The sequence below is a fragment of the Myotis lucifugus genome, unplaced genomic scaffold, assembly GCF_000147115.1.
Source record: "Myotis lucifugus unplaced genomic scaffold, Myoluc2.0 scaffold_347, whole genome shotgun sequence".
Classification (NCBI taxonomy): domain Eukaryota; kingdom Metazoa; phylum Chordata; class Mammalia; order Chiroptera; family Vespertilionidae; genus Myotis; species Myotis lucifugus.
Window position 1 is genome coordinate 798,275 of NW_005871395.1, and position 25,217 is coordinate 823,491.

Consider the following 25,217-nt stretch of genomic DNA (forward strand, 5'->3'; position numbering starts at 1 on the left):
CTACTCTGAACAGCCAGCATATTGTGGCCCCCCTGGGGGGGGAGCCGCAGGCAGAGGACAGACGAATCTTGCTTTTTGTGTATCAATCTGTTGGCTTCTCTAGATCAGGTGACCCTTTTTTTTGAGCTACTGGAACATGGCCACATCCATTTTTTAAATTTATTATCTGGCTGCTTTTCATCTACAACTACAGAGTTGAGTAGTTGTGACAGAGACTCTCAGCCTCACAGAGTCTAAAATACTTACTGTCCAGCCCTTCACAGAGAAGTTTGCTGACCCCTGATTTAGATGTGTAGAAAAAAAAGGCTAATAGGAAACACCAAAAATAATAACAAGTTTTATTTGGGTAATGGAATTACAGGTTATTTTAGTTTTTATCTTTATACTTTTTTGGTATTTTGTTATAGACCCATTTAATTTGAAAATGAAAGAACCTTGTAAATGCTAAATTTTGAAGTATTTAGAGCACATTTAATGATGGGTTTTTTTGTGTGTGTTTTTTTCCTTAGTGCTGCTTTTGACACAAAAACTGGGTTACGTGTGGCCGTGAAGAAGCTCTCCAGACCATTTCAGTCCATCATTCATGCCAAGAGGACCTACCGAGAGCTGCGGCTGCTCAAGCATATGAAGCATGAAAACGTAAGTTCTTCACTCAAGGGAGAACAAAGTCTGCTCTGAATGGACTAGAAAAAATTGTTTTAATTACTGCCGATGGAAATACATTCGAGGGCATTAGACTTTGGACCATGCTTCGGTGTTAGTGGCCACTGCATTATGTCCAAGCCTTGGGATGCAATTGGTGCATCTTCTTGGAGTTTGGGTTTTACTCAAAGATTTTTAGAGGGAAAACATTAAAATAATTTTTTAATAAAAAAAGATATATTATGAGTTATAGCAATTCATAGCGAGTTTTAAGAGAAAATATTTTTAAAAATGTGTTCTTTACCTGGTTTACTTAAGGCCACCTTATCAGAATATGGGGATCCATGGCTATTTTATATTATGGGTTATTTCAGTGGAGAAGTTTGAGGAAGGAGTACCTTAGGCTCACTCAAAGTCCTATCAGAGATGGCTCTTATTTTATGTACAAATTAACATTATAATTTTTCTTTTCGGCCTGCAAAAGCAGCTTTACCAGATTTGGGTATTTAAATAAATATGACAAAGACATTATTTAAATTAAAAAAACTTTTTATTTTCTATCAATTTGGAAATTGGAGAGCAATGCCATCCTGCAAAGGAGTGCTTAAAAGTTCTAATTCTAATATATAAAGAGCCAGGGTCCATCATGACCTAAACGTCCAGACGGACAACTGAACACCAGGCTAGGGTCCCAGCTGGTACAGCGGAAGTCAGTCCTGGGTCCCGGCCACCCTCGGCTCAGCGGCAGGAGGGAGCTGTGGGAACAGAGCCATGCTGCCGTCGGACTAGCCTCTGGGTCCCCCCCCCCCCGCCGCAGGCTCCAGGGAACCAGAGCCATGATGCCATCGGACTAGCCTCTGGGTCCCTCCTCCTGGCCTGAGGAACCGGAGCCATGCTGCGATGGGACTGGACCCTACCCAAGGGGTCCCGGATTTTCAGAGCGTGCAGGCTGAGCTGAGAGAGACCACCACCCCACCCCACCCCCACCCCCGCCGAGTGCACGAAATTTCATGCACCGGGCCTCTAGTATGGTAAATAACTGGATGCAGTTGGAATATTATCTGAAAGTGAAAAAACAATTGACTGAGGACACTTATTTTCCTGTCAATATATAACTTGAAATCAAGTTAAAAAGAATTTATGTGATTGCTATGTGAAAGGAACTGTAAATTTTGTAGCATTGTAGAAACAATGACCATAGAGATTTTAGAGTCATTTGACACTATTGATTGTTACTGTGTAGGGGAAAAATTCAAAGCCTAAATTTATTACTTGGCTATTCAGACTTTTTCTGTTTTAATAATTGAACTTTTGTCCATAGTAAGGAAAAAAAACCCACAATAAGTGATACATTATTAACCCTTTGCGGTCCAATTTTATTTTTGGAATTCAAACAGTCTGGTCCAAATTAATTGACGGGATTGAATGTTGAACCGGTTTGCGGTTTCGACCTCAGCCTCGACGTCGGACCTGCTCCTAGCACCTGATCTGTCGAGTCAGCCTCAACGTTGGACCGAAAAGGGTTAATATACACTTGTTTCACAAAGTCTACATTGAGACGTAAATTCAGAATTGGATTATGGGTGCTGTTATACTTTTTCCTAGGTATAATAATTATAAATTTTTCCTAGGTATAATTTTATAGGAGCATCCATGTGCAAACCTAAGTTTTTAAAAATTTCAGTGCAGAGCTGCAGCTTTTCTAGTCAGTGACATGTTTACAAGAAGTTGAGATTGTGGAAAAAGCTGGCAAGAGAAGCTTGAATCCAAGGTCTGCATCAAATAAAGGTGGCCTGGCAGCTTAATTGATACGTTTACATTGAGTTTTTAACACAGTTGAGTGTGTATGCTGTTTTCATTACATATTAATATGACAGAGACATTGTCATAGCTTTTTAAATATAAAGAATACTTAGAAAATGGAATGCAAGCAAACATAGATAGAACCCTAAAATACCTCCAGGAGGCCCCAGGATCCCACACTAATTTAAGAACATCTGGTTTACCAGTGCTATATACTTGATTGTTTTGCTTTTCTTTGTAGACAAATTAAGCCAGTATTTAGGGCACAATTTATTTTGGGTTATCTGAATCCATGCCTTGACTTTCCTCAGTGATCATAAGCAACAACCTTACTTAGTTTTTTTATGCTTTAATTTTCTGTAATGAGATAATTTGAAATGTGTCATGACATTGGGCTGGTTACATTTGGGCCATTTTGTATTTGTAGAAATGAGGACGCCAGAGTGATGGATACAGTTTTTCTCATTTAGGAGAGGTTAAGACTCCTTTTAAAAGGAGAGCTGAGCCTGGCTAGGGTCATTCAGGGGTTGAGTGTCTACCCATGCACCAGGAGGTCTCAGTTCGATTCCCTGTCAAGGACACATGCCTGGGTTTCAGAGTCCATCCCTGGTACGGGGTGTGCAGGAGGCAGCTGATCAATATTGATCTCGATGTTTCTCCTCTCTCTCTCTCTCTCTCTCTCTCTCTTTCTCTCTCTCTCTCTCTCCCCCTCCCTCTTCCCCTCTCTCTAAATCAAATGGGCAAAAAAAAAAAAACATTAAAAAAAAGAAAGAGGGCTGACTGTATTAGAAAAACAGGGTTTTAATGTACATAAATTATAAGCAACTTGCTTAATAGCAGTTCATCATTTTTATATTAAGACTAGAGGCCCAGTGCACAAATTCATACATGGGTGGAGTCCAGCTGGGCCAGCCCCAATGAGGGAGGATTGGGGCCGGTTGTTTGGAACAGTAGATGGCGTAACGGTGGGAATCCTGCCTCACCCTAGGGCACGAGTCTGTGAGAATTGGCAGTAGACCTTGCCCCCGATTGTTTGTTGGGGTGTGATTGGGGGCGAGGCCAGCCATGGGGAGGGTCTATGGGGGGTGGAGCTGGCTTGGGGGAGGGGCCACGGGACGATCAGTGTGGTGCCAGCAGTGGGGAGGGACTGAGGGCAGTGGGCTGGCCAGCCCCGCCCCTGAATGGGGTAAGGGGGCCAATCAGGGGCCAGTGGCCTGGAGGTGGGGCCATGGGTGGTTGGCCAGTTGGCCCTGCCACTTATTGGAGTGGGGGGGCCAAATCGGGGGGTGGGAGCTGGCTGTGGGGGAAGGGGGGGGCTCATCGGGGGGGTGGGGCAGGCCAGGGGGGTGGGGCCCTCAGGCAAATTGGCTGACTGGCCCTGCCCCTGATGGGGGGGGGTGGGGTGATCTGGGGATGGGTCTGGGGCAGAGGAAGGGAATTGCAGGAGGTTGGCCGGGCTGGCCCTGGCCCGCTATTGGGGGGGTGGGCAATCAGGGGTGGGGGCAGGCCGGGGGGAGGGGCTGTGGGCCCATTGGGGTGGTGGGGCTTATCAGGGGGTGCGCTGGGGGACGGGCCACGGGAGGTTGGCCAGTCGGCCCCACCCCCCCTGAATGGGCCGTTTTGCTGGCCGCAGTGGGCATCATAGCAACCAGTCTTTCCGGTTGTTATGGTGCTCTGGTCGCTGGCCTTTATATACATAGATAGATGCTTAGATTTTAGCAGTATCAGTGTAGAGGGCCACCTATGCTTAGATATTGGTGATTTGTTGTTTGAACAAAAGAAGGCACATGGCTGAATGTTTCATAGTTCTCTGTTGTTTTGGCAAATGTTTGAAGGGGGAATGAGAAGAGACCAAAAGACTGACTCAATGTAGAAAAATTCCTGAGTTTCAGATCTTGTCTACAAACAATTGTTAGGTGCTTACAACGTAAAAGTAGTTTTATCGAGTCAAGAACCAAGACTTCAAGTAAGCTTAAGCAAGGATTTTTTTGTTATTGTTAATCCTCACCTGAGGCTATTTTTTCCATTGCTTTTCAGAGAGAGTGGAAAGTGGGGGGGGAGGGGGGGAGGGAGGAACATCAGTGTGAGAGACACATTGACTGGTTGCCTCCCGCATGCACCCTGGGGAACGAACCCAAAACCCAGATACATGACCTTGACCAGGAATTGAACCTGCAACCCTTTGGCACACCGGACAGTGCTCTAACCACTGAGCAACCAGTTAGGGCAAGCAAGGATTTTAAAAGGAATTCCTCTCCGTTGTCCTTTTCTTCCTCTTTCTTCTTTTCTTAAATGACTGTTTTGGGCCACCGTCTAATTTTTAGGTAGCCACCTGGCACCAAAGACAACAGCAATAGCAACAGCTTAAAACTCTTTAAAACAGTGGTTCTCAACCTTGGCTGCACATTAGAATCACCTGGGAATCTTTTTAAAATCCTCCAGGATGAGGCCCAGAAATCAGGATTTTAAAAAGATTCCCAGGTGATTCTAATGTGCAGCCAAGGTTGCGAACCACTGCTTTAAAAGTTTAAGTAAATATTGGTAACAAAAATAAGGTGCTGAATGCCCATGTGATCTTTACACAACAATGCCTCTGACCCACAATCCATGCATAGTTCATTTTAAGTTATTTATTTCACTGGTGATAATGAATGACAGGTATACATTTATCAGGTGGGTAACAAGAACTAGGGGATGTTTTCTGTGACTAGTTACTCTGAACAAAGTTAGCTTGCTCGTTCTTGATTGAACTTGTGACCTTGGCCTCATTAACACCTGCTCTAAGGAAAGATTAAAGGGAAGCAGCTTGCCAGCTGCATCCTTTTGCTGTCGGGGTAATTACTACTAAGACTGCCCCGTTAAGGACCTGGAGATCTTAAAGTTTTGAAATTTAAAAATGATTAAGGGAATCCTTTCATAAATTTTATTCGGGAACCTTAGATTCAATCTTACCATGGTAGGCCAAGTGGTGGTTTTGTGGCTTGTGTTAAATACAGTAAATATTGTCTTCAATTGATTACTAAGTTACAGTGTTTATTTTTTGAGTGTTTGCTAATTTAATAAAAATGTATTACCCTGTTAGCTTTTGGACAATTGTAGGGCAATGAGAGATATTTGCTGATTATTTGTATTGTAAATGTTTTTTTCTAAAAATTTGAATCCTGGCCTTTTAAGTGTCATATAGTGGCACAAAGAGTAAGAAAACAGGCCAAAATATGATGAATTAAAAGGAAATTTTCATTAAAGAAATGAGAAATTATTAGATTATGTAATACTCCTAAAATGTTCGCCTGATCTATTTTAATGCTGAGAAACATTTTTTTACAGTGTTTTCCTTATGATTAACACTCAAAAATATGATTAATAGAGAAGGGATATTTTGTAAAAGCTTACAAAACATTAAAAATACTTTGATGTTGCCCTAACCTGTTTGGCTCAGTGGATAGAGCATCAGCCTGGGGACTCAAGGGTCCCAGGTTTGATTCCGGTCAAGGGCATGTACATGTACCTTGGTTGCGGTCACATCCCCAGTAGGGAGTGTGCAGGAGGCAGCTGATCGATGTTTCTAACTCTCTATCCCTCTCCCTTCCTCTCTTTAAAAAAACAAAATATATAAAAAAAAAACTTTGATGTAAAAAAAAACAGTTTTAATTTCATAAAACTTGTCTCATTTAAGGAAATTAAAATTTGATAGGGCATTTACTAATATGATTTGCTCTACTTTTTCTAAATTAGTTAATTGTACTTTTTTAAAATATATTTTTATTGATTTCAGAGAGGAAGGGAGAGGGAGAGATAGAAACATCAATGATGAGAATCATTGTTCAGCTGCCTCCTGCACGCCCCCTACTGGGGATCAAACCCACAACTTGGGCCTGTGCCTTTGACCAGAATCCAACCCAGGACCCTTCAGTCAGCAGGCAGACGCTCTATCCACTGAGCCAAACCAGCTAGGGCAGGGGATGATGTTCTTGATCATTGCTAGTCTGGATCCCCCAAAGCCACAGCCGGGCACTGGCGCTGAGAGGAAAGCGGACCGTGTACGTTCCGGCCCTTTAAGAGGACCTGCTGGGTCTCCAGCAGCCTCCGTGTCCTCAGCCACAATCCCCGCTGGTTTTTATAAGCCAAAGTCTGTGGCTTCTCTTCCCAGCTCTGGAATCCTGGGCTGGGGGTCTGGTGTGGGGCTGGGACCCCTTGCTTCTCACAGGAGGCCCCTGCAGCCGAGATATCCCTCCCTATTGAAAACAATGCCACGTGTCGGTGTTGGGCCAGCCCGTTCCTCGTGCACCTCTCCTACCAGTATCCATGTGCTTCTTCTTGACTTCTCTAGTTGTAGGACTTCCATTCAGCTAGATTTCAGGCGGTTCTGAATGATGGTTGTTCTGTATTTTGGTTGTTTTAAACTTTTCTTGTATTGAGGAGATGGGGCATCTCATAAAAGGAACCAGTGATTAGAAATGTTGGAATAGGTGGATAATATTGGCTTCTAGCTCTCAGTTACCTAAAATACAAGTGGGTACAGGGGAGAGAGTAATCAAAAGACCAGAGATTTTAAGGCAGGAGTATATCAAACTCAAGGAGAACAATTGTGATTTAGATGGAGAAGGAAAAAGAAAATGATTTCACTTAAATGTAAAGCACTGTTGAGAGCCGTAGATACATACTGGTAAGATCATGGATACACTGTTGTGAGAATGTAAGTTGGCCTCACTTATGGAGGACAATTGGATAAGACTAAAATCCTTAAATATATTGGTGTCTTTTTCATGGAATAATAATGCATTTTTGAAAGAAAAATGATACTGTAATAACAGTTGTAGAAGTGTGACTTGTTTCTGTTTCTTAGACTCTTAGTGCATGTTAAGTCAAGAGCCCTAAACCTTTTTGCTCCCTGATAAACTAGTAGCTATATATGACTAAATCCTAGGGAGTTGAATATTTTTAATAGTAAACTAGATTTTTTTTTAAATATGTTTTATTGATTTTTTACAGAGAGGAAGGGAGAGAGATAGAGAGAGTTAGAAACATCGATCAGCTGCCTCCTGCACATCTCCTACTGGGGATGTGCCCGCAACCCAGGTACATGCCCTTGATCGGAATCGAACCCGGGACCTTTCAGTCCGCAGGCCTACGCTCTATCCACTGAGCCAAACTGGTTTCGGCAGTAAACTAGATTTTTATGAGAGGTAATATTAATAAGTAAAAACAAAAGCATAATTTTGGTAGAAAATGTGTTACACAGTGTATATATAATATTGTGATGTTATTGAACTCAACGGGATTTAGAATCAGTTCGTAGTCATAGACCTGATGGGTGCTGTACTAAGTTCAGTATTTATTGACTGTTTGATTTTTATGTTTTCTTACAGGTGATTGGTCTGTTGGATGTTTTTACACCGGCAAGGTCTCTGGAGGAATTCAATGATGTGTGAGTAAAGCTTGTGCATTTGTCTTCCTCAGCTGGAAGATGAAAACTAGCAGCCCGTGTCTATTCCTGAGCCATTTAGCAGTATACAGACTTCAAAAGAGTCTTTAATTCTATCGTCCAGTTCCTCTGGGGGGTGGGATAGATACAGAAGATGTGTATTATGGGTAGTGAATGTATTTTCATCATTTCAGACATATTGTACTCTATTTGGAGAGTCGGTGGTGAGTCCTTGTAAATGTTCAATGGAAAAGAGTATAGGGAGTTTGGACTATGATTTTTGTTCTGAACTTGTCTGCCCCAGCTTTTAAAGGGACACTTTACATGATTACATTTACATAAAGATAAGTAATGGCCCCTTGGTTCCACATAGGTTCTTCCTTCTCTTTTATCCCACCTGTGTGTGGGAACTGGTACTAGGACTGCATGCTGACCCTGAAGCATTGGATTTCTGCACTGGGACAAGGGCTGGGCCTCACATATTGAGAAAGCTGATGAATAGTTCTGATTCTCCCAGTTTTGTGACCATCTCTATTATTTTAGTTGTGGGGGCTAGGGAAAATGAGACAGGGAAAGAGAGAAAGCTGCTACAAGGATATGTTATTAAGTTGCTCATCATTGTGGGCTGGTGGGCTAAACACTGCCAGGATCTTCTAGGAAGCTATACAGAGGGCACCTGAGATGGAGAGCATTTACCCACTGGCAAGGTTACTCCATGGGGCCTTCGTGCCCTCATGTGCCCAGGTTATATATGTGTGAATGCAAGACACATGAGTGCACAGGTGTGAGTGCAAGATAGATTCCAGCAGGTATTTTTGTAACGTACAAGCACTCCATTGCAGCTTTCCCACTACGGAATTAGCACACCCCCTCCCAGAGTGGTGTATTTTTTTTTTTACCAAGGCTGAACCTACATTGACTCATCATAATCACCCAAAGTCCATAGTTTACCTCAGGGTTCACTCTTGGTATTGTACATCCCATGGATTTGTACAAACGTGTAACAACATATTATTTTGATGTACACTGTATTTTCATTGTCCTCAGAATGATGGTTTTGATATTCTGCCTATATGTGGAAGAAATGCTGAAGTAATGTGTTTGTGAATTACTTTGGAAAACATTCGAATCAGGTCTGAGCTATATCCCAAAATTTTAGGTACAGTGAAGATGGATTTATTTAACAAAGAAATTAATGATTTGCTGACCTAGGCAAATGCTGTATTTTGGCTTAATCAGGCATTATGGAATTGGATTATTCCTATGTGGAAAGACCTTATTTAAGGCTAGTGTCTATTTGAAAGGTTAAGTTTTATCCATTGTAGTGCCTTTGACTCCTTTATCCTTTTGAAAGCCTACCAACTTAAGCATACCCACTGAACCAAAGTTGTACTTATTTCTTCTTTGAAGGAGTAGAAGAATTAGACTCGTGAGTGTCTGGTAGGAGAGGATCCCAGGCAGAAGGAACCACCAGTGAAAGGCTCTGTGGCGGTGGCTGCGTGATGAGTTGGAATTGCAGCAGGGGCCTGTGTGGCTGGAGTAAGACTAGCTGGTGTGGAGCTGAGTGAGAGCAAGGGAGAGAAGTAGGTGATGAAGTGAGAGTGATCACTGGGCCGGCCTACTGGATTATGTAGGGCTTTATATGCAGTTGAAGGGATTTTTGCCTTTTGATGAGAGGAGGGACATGATGTGATTTTTATTTTTAAAGAATTATTGTCTGCTGTGTTGAGAACAGACTGTAATAAGTCCCAAGGATCATTGAATGTATTTCAGAGGCTTGCGGTTGTCAATCCCTGTGATTATTTTAAATAGTTTCTTTAAATATGGAAGTGTTTTTTGCCTTTTCATAATTGTGCTTTATCAATTAGGGCTGGCAGTAGGAAAGATGCCAATCTGTAGATGTAAAAGTTTTTTCCTACATGGGTTCTTTCTGACTATTATGCTTTAAAAATAAAGGTGGTAGGGTAGGAATCTTGACAATTGGATGTTACCCAAAAGTGCCTTAGAACTGAAGTTCTAGAATAGGGCTGTCTACGGTCCTGAAAATCACTGATTGTAGACATTTGCCTTCTTGCCGGTACAGTACATGTTAGTATGAGTTCACTTTAAGAAATGGTGGTTTATACTGTTTATAGTTTGATTAAATTTAAAGGAGGCCATTTTCACAAGAAAAGTGAAAAACAAAATTTGTATCACCCCAATTTGTATCACTGCCTTTAGCCTAATAAAGTCCTACTCATTTACCTCCTTTTTAAAGATGAGAGAACTAGGTATAGAGCTGTCCAGCTGTTCTCAAGTCAGACCTTTAATTTATTTGAGATGTTATGAACACTGTCATGAGCACAGCCTTTAAAAAGATGTAATTACATTTGCTTTCCAGAGACAAATGCTATAGAAGCTGGGCTACCTAGTAATGCTCCTTTTGGAATTGACTTGTTTAAAATGTGTTCATCTACCATTTCCTCCCACTCCCTAGTTCACTACTTTTACAAGTTGGCATGATGCTTGCTTTTGGATACTATTGAAAGATTTATTTTGGAAACCTTTCTATATGTGATGAGTTGGAACTGGACAATTGGTTGTCATGAATTAGTCTTTGAGCTTCATGGAAACAACATACAGTGATTTTGTTAATTCTTGTGAGACACTTCTGCCAGGAATAATGCTTTTCAGTTGATTTAGTTGCAGCCTAGCAGCAGTGCTTGGTAGTTGTTATAGACTGGTCTTATATACTTACGTAGTGTATAGATGGTCTCACCCTCCATCTGGAAATTTTCGTGATAAAATGGATGTGGTCTCTGATGGGGAGGAGGCTTGAAAGAAATTACATGCTGGTGGAATATTCTAACGAAATATATGATCTCTCTCAAGCTGTGCAGTCAGGGGTCTCCTGGCTGTATAGGATTCCTTGTCACTGGTAATCATTAAAACACAATAGTTATGCTTGAAATACTGTGGTTGCATTGGTAATACTACTGCTTAACACTTTTGTGAACTAGCAGACATGTTAGAGCAGCCGTGGGCAAACTACGGCCCACGGGCCGGATCCAGCCCATTTGAAATGAATAAAACTAAAAAAAAAAAAAAAAAAAGACCGTACCCTTTTATGTAATGATGTTTACTTTGAATTTATATTAGTTCACACAAACACTCCATCCATGCTTTTGTTCCGGCCCTCCGGTCCAGTTTAAGAACCCATTGTGGCCCTTGAGTAAAAAAGTTTGCCCACCCCTGTGTTAGAGTGTTAAGACTTTTAGGTTTTATTTCAAGACAAATTAAGGCAGATTCTAGGTAGAATCATCCAAAACATTGTTTAACTTTTCTCCTTAAAATTGTTCTTAAATGGTGAGAGAATAATCCTCTTACTACTTGATGTCATAAAATAGAATTATTTGCAAAGCAGTCTTATAAGACAGAAATAGAATGTCTCTTCCTCAACCTGAGCCTTGCAATTTGTCATAATTGGTGTTACGGATATTGCAGCCATCTGCCCAGGTTTTCAGGGAGAAGTTCTGATTACAAAATATTAACCAATTATTCACAGTTTTATCATATTTGTCAGATTATGTGTCAATTTTGGGTTTAAAAAAAATACAGTGACTGATTAGGATAGAATATTCATTGCTGCTTTGCCAGCTTTCTTTTTCATTAAAGATTAACTTTGATAATAAATATTGAGAATTGATAAGAAAATTATCAGGAGATACTACTTCCCTGGTTATTGTGACATTTATAAAATATTTTCAAAAGATCATTCTCTCGACTTAAATTTTTTGTCAGCTGGAAGAATTCAGAGGCAGTATGTGCTGTGATTAAGATCACAGTCTCTGCGGTCAAATAGTTTTGAATCCAACCCCTGACATTTCCACTCTTTTAACCTTGGGCAAGTTGTATTTTCTTGTTCTGTCTTTGTTTCCTCATCTATGAAATGGGACTACTAATGGGACTTACTTCACAGAGTAGTAGAAAGAGTGCATGAGACATGGGTGTAATGAATAGTGCCTGGTGCAGAGTAAGCACTACCTGCCTTTAGCTATGCTATGCTGGGCTTGGAACATCTCTTCAATAAGAACTATCTTTATGAAAAAAATTCAAAAAGCCCAATTTTTTTGGTTTGTTTGTTTTGTTAATCCTCACTCAAGGATATTTTTACATTGATTTTTAGAGAGAGGGAAAGACAGAGAGAAACATCGATGTGAGAGGAACACATCGATTGGTTGCCTCCTGTACCAACCCCACCAGGGCCCGGGCCAGGAAGGAGCATGCAACCAAGGTACATGCCCTTGACCGGAATCAAACCCAGAACCCTTTGGTCCACAGGCTGATGCTCTATCCACTGAGCCAAACCAGCTAGGGCACAAAAAGCCTAATTTATACTTCATATTACATTTAGAGTGCAACCTTTCCTCAAAGGCAATATAAATGTGCAACTTTTAAAAATATGAAATGCTAAAAATCTTACCTTAGGTCACATACAACTCCTTTTGATCTTGGTGCAATTGGGAACTGACCATAGCAGCCCAATAGGGAAATTAGGAAACAAAAAATTTCCATTCCTCTTTGAGGAAAGAAATTAATAAATATAGTGGGGTGTGTGTATGTATGTGTGTGTGTGTGTGTGTGTAAAGAGAGGTCATACACATATTTATTCATATAATGCATTATAGTAGACTTAAATTTACTGGCCTGGTTTCTTTCCCTCCAAATTTATTTTTAAAAAAGAAAGAAATGAAATGCAATCAGCATTCTTTAAAGCTGAACTAATCTACATTATTATTCAGCCTCAGGAATAGGTTATGTTCATACGCAGTAGATAAAACCTGTTTTTTAAAAATTCAGCCTCTTTAGTATTGATGTGGTTTTTACGTTCCCCTCCCCTTGTAATACAATAATGAGTAGGGAAGGCATTGCATCTAAAATATCTGCAGCAGACCTGTTGGACTTGAATGTAATCATTTCCTCATCTTACTGTGTAATAATAGGATTGATTGCCAGCACCACACCTGTGAGGAGTCGTTCTGGAATGCCTCATCTTGCTTACAGATAAAATGTGTTCCTCCTTTCTTTAAAGTAAATGCAGGAATACCATGAGTGAACAATATTCTTATACCAGTCATTTCTGAAAAATGTTGTTATAATTTGAAAATTTAAAGATACTCCTATTTTTTTAGAACCTACAACTTGGAGTGAGGTGAAAATGCAATGATGGATTTATTTTTAATTTTTTTTATATTTTTATTGATTTCAGAGAGGAAGGGAGAGGGAGAGATAGAAACATCAATGATGAGAGGAAACCACTGCACACCCCCCCAAAAGGGGATCGAGTCCACAACCTAAGCATGTGCCCTTGACCGGAATTGAACCTGGGGCCCTTCAGTCTGCAGGCCAACACTCTATCCACTGAGCCAAACCAGCTAGAGCTGTAATGGTGGATTTAAAATACAAGATACTTATAGCCAGGCATTTAGTTATACCAGTATTGTACATTTCTCATGCCATAATAACATTTTTAAAGAAAAGTGATGCAAACAGATATCATTCTAATATCCATTTTTATTCTTTAGAGAACCTAGGAAAAGATATGTCAATTAGGAATGAGTATAAAGTTTTTAGAAAAATAGATGGCAGGAGATAAAGTTAAAATAGTAGTATTAAAAATGAGTCCCTGTGAGAAGTTACTAAGCTGTTAGGTATCACTGTGGTACTTCCTTGGGAGGCTTTTTCTTAAAAAGATAAGAACTTCCTTAAGGTTTCTGGATTATTGTGTAACTCTCCATTAATTTCTAGGTATCTGGTGACCCATCTCATGGGGGCAGATCTGAACAACATTGTGAAATGTCAGAAGCTTACGGATGACCATGTTCAGTTCCTTATCTACCAGATTCTCCGAGGTCTCAAGGTATAGACAGCACTAGTAATACTTTTGAGACATGAAATTCTCTCTCTTCTTTTCTCTCTTCTATTTAGGACTTAAGGGGGTTAGGGGGAGAGAGACAAAAAAAACTTGTCTTGTGAAACATTTAGAACACTCCCAAATCACTAGTACAATCATAGAGTTACGAAGCCTGTGTTTACTCAATGACCACAATTACCAGCATATGGCCAATCTTGTTTCTCCTGTAGTCCCCAAGCCCTGGATTATTGTAAGGCAAGTCTAGACATCATCTCATTTCACCCATAGATACTTCAGAATGCATGTCTGAGAGTGGAGGACTCCTCATTATTACACCTAAACAGTAATAATAATTTCTTGATATAATCTAATATCTGGTCAGAGTCATGTTGAAACTTTAAAAAGATCCTTAAGGAGGCTAACTTATTTGTAAGAGGGGCAGATAAACAGTGTTTAAAATTAAATCACTTTTGATATTTAGCTGCTTCGAATCTTCATTGAGCTATAGAGAACCAACTGGAAAATAGATTGCAAGAACTGTTTCACTCATTACTTCAGCTTTGAGTCGAGTTCATGGTGTGGAAATCATAGTTATGATAAATGCATAGACTACTAATAATTACTTGTTCTGATTTCTAATCCCATGGTTTATACTAGCATTTCTTACTGTTTCCTGAAAATGTACTTCAAATAAGTCATATAAGGTGGCAGTGGGAGGTTGGCAATGACTTCTTATTTAACTGACTCTTTTCTATTTCACAGTATATACATTCAGCTGACATCATTCACAGGGTATGTCTTGTGTTTTTTATTAAATTATTTTGGGGAACTGGTGGCAGGGGGGGCTGGAGGGAGACTGTCATTTAGCCAGGATCATTGATTAACTGTAACTTTACTCTAAGTTTAAATTGATTTTAAAAAGATGTATAGTTTTTACCAATTTAAGGCTAATTAGGACTAGATAGTGACTACAGAATGGAAATTGTCTGTTTATGGCTGGGTGAAGTCTTAATTTTATGTTAGGATCTAAGGAGAGAATTCACCGTGCACCATAAAGCTGTTCCTGTCCTCTCTGTCCTTCCTCCTAGGATCTAAAGCCTAGTAATCTAGCTGTGAATGAGGACTGTGAGCTGAAGGTAAGGCGAAGAGACGGTGGGAAATAGTTGTTTCACTTTGTAATTACGGGTTTGATAAACCAGGCACATTTATACAGGGAATGGTTGGTTATATAAGCCATAACTTTTTATCTGGAAAGTCATTTTGTCCTCAAGAATATCAAACTTTGATATTTAAACCATAGATTTAGTAAGCTTTCGTTTTTGTGTGTGTTTTTTTAATATATTTTTATTGATTTTAGAGAGGGAGAAAGATAGAAACATCAATGATGAGAGAGAATCATTGATTGGCTGCCTCCTGCACGCCCCACACCAGGGATTGAGCTAGCAACCCAGTATGTGCCTTGACTGGAAATTGAACCACGACCTCCTGGTTCATAAGTCGACGCTCAACCACAGAGCCACGCCAGCCTGGCAGCTTTAGTTTTAAATGACATTGAAGGTGGTGTCGGGTATCTTGTTTTCATTCTAAAAGTTAAATTTGAAATTTAATATATTAGTTATAATAAAGGAAAATTACAGTCTGAATATCAAGTAAGCAGTCCTGAAGAGATAATTATTAGATTAAATTGAAAAAATGGCAGAAGCCTTTTCATTCAAAATAGTTCAAATAAGATAAATAAATTATCTATAAAGAACAAGCAGCTCTGGAATTTTTTTGTTTCATTTCTTTTTTTAATATATATTTTTTAATTTTTCAATTAAAGTTGACATACAGTATTATATTAGTTTCAGGTTTCGTTTCATCTTTTACTCAAATTTTTAAAACATAATTTACATACAGTAAAATGCATCCTTTTAAGTGTACATTTGACAAATTTATATATCCATGTAAACACCAACTCAGTTATGATAAAGAACATTTCCATCACCTGAGAAAGTTCCCTGTGCCCCTTCCTAGCCGATCCTCACCCTTCTGCCCCTAATCCTGGCTACAGACAACGGCCAGCTTGCTTTCTGACACTACAGGAAGATTTATCTTTTTTGGAGTTTCATGCAAATAGAATCATACAGTATTTGTGTGTGTGTGTGTCTGATTTTTGCTTAGTATAATATTTTTGAGATTAATTTGTAGTGCGTGTTTCAATAGTTCATTCTTTTTTTTTTTTTTTAAATCACTGAGTAGTATCCACTTTATGAATATACCACAATTTGTTTATCCATCCATCCATCCATCCATCCATCAGTGGACATTTGTTTCAGTTCTAGTTTGGGGCTATGTAAAGCTGTTCTGAACATTCATGTGTTAGCTTTTGTGTGAACGTTTCTTTTCCTTGCTCTTGGGTAAATACCTAGCAGTGGCATTCTTATTTTGCTTTTTGTAATTTCATTTTTCAAAGTACTTGCTGTGTTTCTCATGCATTCTAAATATAGACCGGGATATATGTTTATGAAAGTACTATTTTGTTCTCCCTTTTTATAGGTTTTTTCATCTTGCTTTACAAGTCTTAGGAGGTTGACTCTTTCAGCACCTGATTTCTCTTCTTTCCCTTAGATCTTGGATTTCGGCCTGGCTCGACACACAGATGATGAAATGACAGGCTATGTGGCCACCAGGTGGTATAGGGCTCCTGAGATCATGCTAAACTGGATGCATTACAACCAGACAGGTATTGCTTACATTGGTTATTTAGGGCCTATTAATGCCATCTTGGGTTTATTTGGGATTCTCAGAAGTAGAGATAGTGGGAATAGGAGGAAACATCTTTTCTTCCCTCAGTGATCCTTTTAAAGTCCACAAATAGGAAATATTTCAGTAGCTCAGATAAAGTGGGATTTTTAATACATAGTTTTTAAATTTTGTGATTTAGCAATTGAGTTTTTATTTATTTAGATTTTCAGCTTATTCTCTGAGTATTTCTACCTGAAGACAATGGTTAGTAATCTTAGCCTCTCAATATTGGGAGAATCTACGATTTCTACCAAGAAGAAACTTTTGCTCCTTTGTACACAGCTTATTTCTCTTGCCGTAATTATGTCTGGCCTTATCCTACCTATGAAGCCCTTTACTGGGGTGCAGGTCTTAATAAACTTACTTATTTCTGTAAAAAGGAGTATGATTGTTTAAACCAGATGCCTTAAATATTCGTGTGTTTCGCCCTTAGTTACAGTTTCATTGGGAGCCAAGTATGATAATAGTGACATTATATACACTGTTACTTCTCTTTAACTTTCCAGTTGATATTTGGTCGGTGGGATGCATAATGGCCGAGCTGCTGACTGGAAGAACATTGTTTCCTGGTACAGACCGTATCCTTTGAAAGTTTGGGTTCTTGTTTTTTAATTGTATCCCAGTGTCTGTGGGAGTATATGGCTTTTACCTGTCTCTAGGGAAGGTTCTCAGATACTTGCTTTTATAGTCCAGATATGCACATGAGATCTGCCCCTTGGCAAGAAGAGGCTTCGGTTTACTTTTGTGAGTTGGAAAAATTCCTCATCAGCTGGAAAACCCTTTAAAGCTTCCATATGTCATCATTTTGCAGTGAGTTTAAGATTATATTCGTATTCAGCGACCTGAGGGAATTAGTCTGCTTGTACAAACACAAATACCCAATTTATAAATCAGGGGTGTCTCTTTATGTTTGGTTTACATATTAAAAAGGCTATCCCTTTTTTTTGGGGGGGTCTCTGTAATGATATACCTACTTGTTATGTTTGTTTAACAACAAATAATAAAAGAAGAAGTAGTAAGGTCACCCTGTTGTGTGCCTTTTTTTTTTTTTTCAGCACAACTTAATTTTTATCCCAGATAGTAGTCAAACCTTAATTCACTTCCAGACTTACTGTCTAGTTTGTGATTTATCATGGCCTCTTTATTTTAGCCCTTTCCTGTCTGCTGCATGCCTGCTTCACGGTTTAGTATTAGCATCAAAATGTGCTTTGTTGGAATTCCCATTGGTTCCACGGGGTGAAGATGTTTGTGAGAAAGAATGTTGAAATAATATTTCTAGAAATTAGGGTGGAAGATGTTTGTAGACTTCATGGGACTAGCCTTCGGGGGGTTAGGTGGCCTCCAGAGGCGTGCATTCACCGGTTTCAGTCACCTGTGACCTGGAAGCAGTTTGTCTCCTCACCTATGCCAACTGTGGTTTATAAACCAGAATATCAGTTTACTTGCGTAGAGTTTGGGATATGCTTCTATGGTGACCGATGCTCATGTCATCTGTCCACATGTTCTAACTGTCTCCTTCCAGAGGAAATGTACTTTCCTGGTGACCTCGGGGAAGCTGTATTTTCCTGGGTCTCACTGGATCGATAGGGCTCAGCCTCCTGTTTAGTTCACTTATGGCTCCTCATCTCCAGATTTGAAGTTAGTTTAATGCCTGTGTTTCTCCTCTGTCTGTGCTTCATTCACCTTGTATTTGTTTCTTAGAAATTTGGGGTCAACATTACAGCCCGAGCTAATTGGGGAACATTTGTATTTCTCCTTTTCCTCAGGTACACAGCTCAGAGTCCCGCCCTGAAGTCTGTCCTCCGAGCACAGTGCTCTAATGCTGTCCTCTGCTCACCTCTCCCCTTCCTCCCCTGTCTCTGTCTCTCCATCTGCCTTCAGGAGACACTGACACCTGCACGCACACCGGCAGGGGAGAGAGCACTGTTCTGGAGTCAGACTTCTGGGTTTCCCTTGGAGCTCTTTTACTCCAGCTGTGTGACTTTGGGCCGTTCCCCTTTTTCTGTCTCTTGGGTTCCTGAACTATAAAATGCTGATAATAGTACATACCAGTACCTCACACGGTGCTGTGAGAATTCAGTGAGATAATACATACCTGGGAACTGCTTAGCACAGAGCCTGCCGGGAAACGTTAGCCATCTTCTTCATTAATGATCATTGGGAAACAGTTTCTCCCTTCATCTTTGCACTCTGTTGTCTACCTATGAATCACTAAAGCAAGACTTTTTGCTTTATTTAAATTTATGGCAGGTAGTAAAGGATGGATCCGCTTGGCAGGCTGCTAGTAGAGAGGTTTCTAAGCAGTTGTGGCCTGTGGCTCACCTCGGAGACGCTGCCTGCTCCCTGATGCTCGGCCCTTTTAGAATGCTGACTTGCAGCTTCTAAGACTCCTTCCCTTGTGTGCATACTTCTTTCCTCCTCTGAACTTTAGACACAAAACCTAGCATTCAAACTCTTTACTAGGTGAGTCTTTTTTTAATACATGTGAATTTATTTCACAATTCTTATTTTAGTAACGCACTGTTTTCTACTTGGCTCTTTTTGAGGCAGATCAAATACAGAAGATTTGTATTTGTAACACATCACTCCCTTCTTGTCAGTTGCGTCTCTGTGGATGTAGCTTTGGTTGCCTGACAAGGAGAGAGGGAAGTGTTTCTGTTATTTTTTCTTGCATGAAGTGTACGGTCGCTTCTGTTCTAGCACAGTGGTTCTTAGCGCCCCTTGTGAATACTTTGGGGAGCTTTACAAACCTCCCGCGGCCTGGGCACCCTGCAGACTCCACCTCGTTGGTGTGGTGAGTGCCCAGGCCTTGCAAGAGTGAAGTCCCGCTTGATTCTTGTGTGCAGCTGGTGTTGAGTACGTCTTGCATTTGGAACTGGTGGTTTTAGCTTTAGATAAGAACTAAGTAATAGACCTTCCTGTGGTGTTGCAAATGTTTTGTATCTTCCTTTCCCGTGTGGTGATTGGTAGCCACCAGCCACATCTGGCTAGTGAGCGCTTAAAACGTGACTAGTGTGACTGAGGACCCTAAATTAAAAATATATTTGTAGTAAAATGTATTAACATAAAAATTGACCAATTACACTTTTTTTGTGGTAAAAATAAGCATAACATAAAATTTACTATCATGACCATTTTTAAGTATACAATGCAGTGCTGCTAATTATACTCACAAAGTTATGTAACTATCACCACTCTCTAGTTCCAGAACACATCATCACACCAAACAGAAACTCTGTACCCATTCCTCCCTCTCGCAGCCTTTGGTTACCTCACTTCTAGTTTCCATCTCTATGAATTTGCTTATTCTAGGTATTTCATATAAGTGGAATCCACACTGTATCTGTCCTTTTGTGTTTGGATTATTTCACTTGGCATGTTTTCAAGTTTCATCCAGTTCTAGACTATATAGAAATTTGTTCCATTTTATGGCTAAATACTAGTCCATTATATGTATACTAGAGGCTCAGTGCACAGATTCGTGCACCGGTGGGGTCCCTTGACCTGGCTTGCAGGGATCGGGCCAAAACCGGCCCTCTGACATCCCCCAAGGGGTCCCAGATTGTGAGAGGGTGCAGGCCAGGCTGTGGGACCCCACCAGTGCACAGTCGGGGCCGGGGAGGGATCGAGGGAGGGTTCTGGGGTGTGTCCGGCCCTTCTCGCCCAGTCCTGATCAGGGCCAACTGGCTGGGGAGGGACCATGGGAGGTTGGCCAGCCAGGGAGGGACCGTAGAAGGGTTCCTGGGCGTGTCCAGCCCGTCTCAATCCCAAATCCCAATCAGTGGACCCCAGCAGCAAGCTAACCTACCGGTTGGAGCGTCTGCCCCCTGGTGGTCAGTGCACATCATAGCGACTGGTCGAACAAATGGTTGGACACTTAGAATATTAGGCTTTTATTATATAGGAGATCACATTTTGTTTAATCCATTCATCTGTTCATAGGCACAGGTGGTTTCTACCCTTTCAGCTATTGTGAATGGTACTGCAGTGAACATTGGCGTGCAAGTACCTGTTTGAGTCCCCACTTTTAATTCTTCTGGGTATATACATAGGAATGGACTTGTTGGGTCATATGGTAATTCTGTGTTTAGTTTTTTTAGGAACTGCCAAACTGTTTTCCACAGCAGCTGCACTATTTTATAGCCCACCAGTGATGTATGAACAATTTCTCCACATCTTATCTTCACCAATACTCAATTATATTGTTTTCCTTCTCTCTCTCTCTCTCTCCTCTCTCTCTCTTTCTTTCTCCCTCCCTTCCTTACTAGTATAGTCATCCCAGTAGGTATGAAGTGTTATCTCTATGTGGTTTTGATTTGCATTTCCCTAATGACTAATAATGTTGAGTAGTTTCTCCTGTGTTTACTGTCCATTTGTGTGTATATATATCTTTTTTGAGAAATATACTAGTATATCAAATCCTTTACCCATTTTTTAATTGGGTTGTCTTTTTGATGTTGAATTTTAGGAGTTCTTTATATATTCTGAATAGTAAACCTTCATTAGATATATGATTTGCTAATATTTTCTCCCATTCTGTGGACTGTCTATTCAGTTTATTTATTTTTAATCCTCACCTGAGGATCTGTTTATTGATTTTGAGAGAGAGAGAGACAGAGAGGGAGAGAGAGAAACATCAGATCTATCAGTTGCCTCCCATATTCACCCCGACCGGGGATCAAACCCGCAACCTTTTGGTGCATGGGGATGACGCTGCAGCCAACTGAGCCACGCCAGCCAGGGCTATTCACTTTCTCAATATTGTCCTTTGATGCAGAGAAGTTTTCATTTTGATAAAGCCACAATTTATCTATTTTTTTTTCTTTTGTTGCTCATGTTTTTGGTGCCATTTTTTATGACCAGATTTAAGGTCATGAAGATTTACTATTTTCTACTAAGAGTTTTATGGGTTTATCTGTTATACTTGGGTCTTGGATCCATGTTAAGTTAATTTTCTATATGACGTGAGGTTAGGGGTCCAATTTTATCTTTTGCAAGTGGAAATTGAGTTGTTCCCAGCACCATTTGTTGAAGAGACTATCCTTTCCCCCATTGAATGGGCTTGGCATGCCTGTCAATGATCAATTTTATGCCATTGGTCTGTATATTATCTTTATAGCAGTACCATACTGTTTTGATTACTGTAGTTTTACAGTAAGCTTTAAAATCAGGAAGTGTAAGTCATTCAATCTTGTTCTGATTTTTAAGACTTTTTTTTTTTTTTTTGGCTCTTTAGGCTTCCTTATAATTCTATATGAATTTGAGGGTGTGTTTTTCCATTTCTGCAAAAAAGCTGTTGCAATTTTTATAGAGATTGCATTGAATTTTTAGATCACTTTGGGAAATATTGACATCTTAACAATATTAAGTATTCTTTTCCAGGAACAGGTGAGGTCTTTCCATTTATGTAGATCTTTAATTTCTTTCAGTGATTTTTATAATTTTCCCCCCTTTTTTCTCTCTCTCAGATGTTTCTTTCTAGTGAACTGACCATTACATTTCCTAAGTTCTGAAATGGCCGACAGATCATAGAAAGACATCTCTTTAGGCTCCTGCTTGAAACCAGCAGCTTCAGCAAACTGCTGGCCTTGATTCAGGGCCAATGTGTTTTATAATTTTAGTGGACAAATCTTCCACCTCCTTGGTTAAATTTAATCTTAGGTAATTTATTCTTTTAGATGCTATTGCACACGGAATGCTTTATTTCCTTTTCACTTTCTTCATTGTTGGTATACAGAAACACAACCGATTTTTGTTTGTTGCTCTTGTAACTTGCAGTTTTGCTCTGTTTGTTTATTCGCTCTAGTAGCTTTCTTGTGGATGCTTCAGTATCTTCCGTGTCATCTGTGAAGAGAGAGTTTTTCTTCTTCAGTTCCAATTTACATGCCTTTTTCCCTCTTATCAACTGGCTCTGGCTAGAACTTCCAAATATAGTATTGAATAGCAGTGGTGAAAGTGGGCATCCTTGTCCTCTTCTTATCTTAGCGGGAAAACTTTTAGTCTTTCACCACTGAGTATGATTTTAGCTGTGCATTTTTCATGAATGCTTTTCTTCATGTCAAGGAAGCGTCTATTCATAGTTTTTTTATTTGTGGTTTTTTGTTTTGTTTTGTTTTTTTGTAATCCTCACCCTAGGAAATGTTTTACTGATTTTAGAGAGAGGGGAAAGAGGAGAGAGAGAAACATCGACATTTGATCGCTTGCCTCCTGTGCGCATCCTCCCACCCCCTTACCCTTTCACCTCCACCGGGGATTGAACTAGAAACCTAGGTATGTGTCCTGACTGGGAATCGAACCAGTGACCTTTTGGTGTTGGGGACAATGCTCCAACAAACTGAGCCACACTGTCAAGGGCTATTTATAATTTTATGAGTGATTTTATCTGATCTGAATTTTAAACTTTATTAGACTTTATTTAGATCACATTTAAATTTAATCACATGATATTACTGGTATTGTATTGTATTGTGCAGTTTTAGATCTCTGCAAATCTTTCCATTTCACCTTTTCATTTTTTTGTGATCAGTCTTTTTCTTGAGAGATTCCTTTGGTACTGGTTGTTGAAATAAATCTCTGGAGTTCTCCTTAAGATAAAAGAATTATTAATTTTTGTCTTAAAGCTAATTACATATTGCTAGGTCAGAAATGATTCTCATTTGTGACTTTGCAGAACCCTTCCAACTAACTCAAAATAGAATTGTAATTTTCTTTAAAGAATGAAGCCCTTCCTTATGAGTCTAGTTGACTGGGTACATCAAGTGGACACAGCTGACAGTACTTTACACTAGAAGAAAGTGAGGATCCAGAATGTCTCTTCAAGTATAGTATAGTTAGAAAATGTTATTACTGACGCTTGAGTCTGCAACCTGAGGAAGGAGAAAATGAGATTCATAGCCCTGTTACACATCACATACTGCGTTCTCTTCCAGGGGCACAGCCTAGGTTTACTGCTGTTTTCCTTCCCTGGGTGAATTTCCCCATGTATAAAACTTTATTCTCCTTTTTGTATTTTAATAGAAATGGTTCCCTTATGACATTAACTGGAGGGTAATGGGGCTGTTGAGTTATACTCCACTTGCCATCAGCTTGCTGCTCTGCTCCATATGATTTTCCCTAGTGTATTAAATTTACTCCTTACTCTATTCATTTCATCTCTTTTTTTAGACACTTTATGAAATACTTCAGACATAAAAAAGACAATGAATAAATAGCCCAGCCGGCGTGGCTCAGTGGTTAAGCATCAACCTATGAACCAAAAGGTCATCGGTTCGATTCCCAGTCAGGGCACATGCCTGGGTTGTGGGCTCGATCCCTGGTGGGGGGCATGCAGGAGGCAGCCGATCCATGATTCTCTCTCATCATTGATGTTTCTATCTCTCTTTCCCTCTCCCTTCCTCTCTGAAATCAATAAAAAATATATATTAATAAATAAAGGAATTTTCTTTGTATAACAGTGAAACAACTATTTTGTTGACCAAGAAGAGAATCAATCAAGTTGCCTAGGGCTCATTTTGGCCCATCCTGTCTGTCACCATGAGGATTTCCCACTCTCCAAAGACCAATGTTCTAACTTTGCCCCATATAGACTTTTTTTTTTTTTTATTGAACTGCTGCTCACAAGCAGTAGTGGTTGCAGGTAGGCCCTGCAACTAGTTCTTTAATTCATCTTCAATTCTTCAATCTGTGGAGGTTTCTAGAAAATGCCTAGCACACTTAGAACTGACTAAACATCCTTCTTACTTTCCCTCTAGTTCCCCCATTATCCTTAGGTTTTTCCCTCACCTATTCCTTCTAGTTTCCTTTCACTTTTGTTACAAAGGACCTAAAGAGTAATCATAGGCTGAAGTCATATTTGTATCTATGTTTTAGGAAGTATCAGCGAATTTATGGTTTAAATTTTGACAATGTGGTCATTATAATTAAAATATATTTTTAACTAACAGTAAAAATAACACCGGTCGGGGGAGGGGGGATTAAACCTATTAAGAAGGATGGCTTGCTGTGGAAATAACTGTCATATGTGGTAAATTTTGCTTTGCTTTGCTTATATAGCTACTTGAAGCTCCTTCTGGCCTTAACTGCCTGGACACATTATAGTGGCCTTACAGTGGCTGGTACTGCTGAAGACTGACCTGTGTTTCAGTGGACTTGCCAGCTCTTGGAGAACCTATGGTGATGTCCTTTGAGGTTTGCATGCTTTGACTTCCTTCATGCAAGTGCTTTTAGCTGCTAAGTAGATTGTTTTTGGCATTGTGTGTTTACTAATCTCCTAAGTATTGACTGTCATGCTCTGCCAACTCTCTTTGTCCATAGCCCTCACGCACTCATGCGCAGTATTTGTATCTCTTTATGGTGTAAACACTTCAGATGGAATGTTTGAGAACTTGTTAGGCCCCACGTTAGATGATGCAATTTTTCTTGATTATTTTTCTGTGTTTAGACTTTATACAGAGTCTGATTTTGAGGGCAAGGCAGAGGGGTGGCACTGAGTTGAAAAGTGTAGTAGAGAAAATGTTTTCAAGTCTACCCATATTTACTGAGCCTACTTTGTGGAAGGTGCTGGGATAAGATGATACCTGTCCCCCAAACCAGATGGTCAGACTCAGTGGAAGGTGAGTTACAGGCATTATTTGAACAAATTTTCACTCTCTGATTATAAAACAAGAC

The 25,217-nt window shown here is 40.0% G+C and overlaps 1 protein-coding gene and 1 non-coding gene across 4 annotated transcripts in view; one reads left to right on the forward strand and one right to left on the reverse strand.

Annotated features, from left to right (window-relative positions):
* The window catches only part of MAPK14 (mitogen-activated protein kinase 14), a 65,743-nt gene that overhangs the window by 23,671 nt on the left and 16,855 nt on the right, over positions 1-25,217 (forward strand). For all 3 annotated transcript variants that reach the window (XR_002832250.1, XM_006101252.3, XM_006101251.3), the window contains exons 2-8: positions 510-639; positions 7,815-7,873; positions 13,658-13,769; positions 14,526-14,555; positions 14,852-14,899; positions 16,374-16,488; positions 17,057-17,128. Coding sequence is in view for 2 of the 3 variants with exons in the window: in XM_006101252.3 (XP_006101314.1) it covers positions 510-639; positions 7,815-7,873; positions 13,658-13,769; positions 14,526-14,555; positions 14,852-14,899; positions 16,374-16,488; positions 17,057-17,128 (566 nt within the window). In the remaining variant the exon portion in view is untranslated. The remainder of the gene's footprint in view (positions 1-509; positions 640-7,814; positions 7,874-13,657; positions 13,770-14,525; positions 14,556-14,851; positions 14,900-16,373; positions 16,489-17,056; positions 17,129-25,217) is intronic.
* LOC111828384 lies at positions 22,017-22,153 on the reverse strand. The gene has a single exon (XR_002832253.1). It is a non-coding gene; the product is annotated as a small nucleolar RNA SNORA2/SNORA34 family (small nucleolar RNA).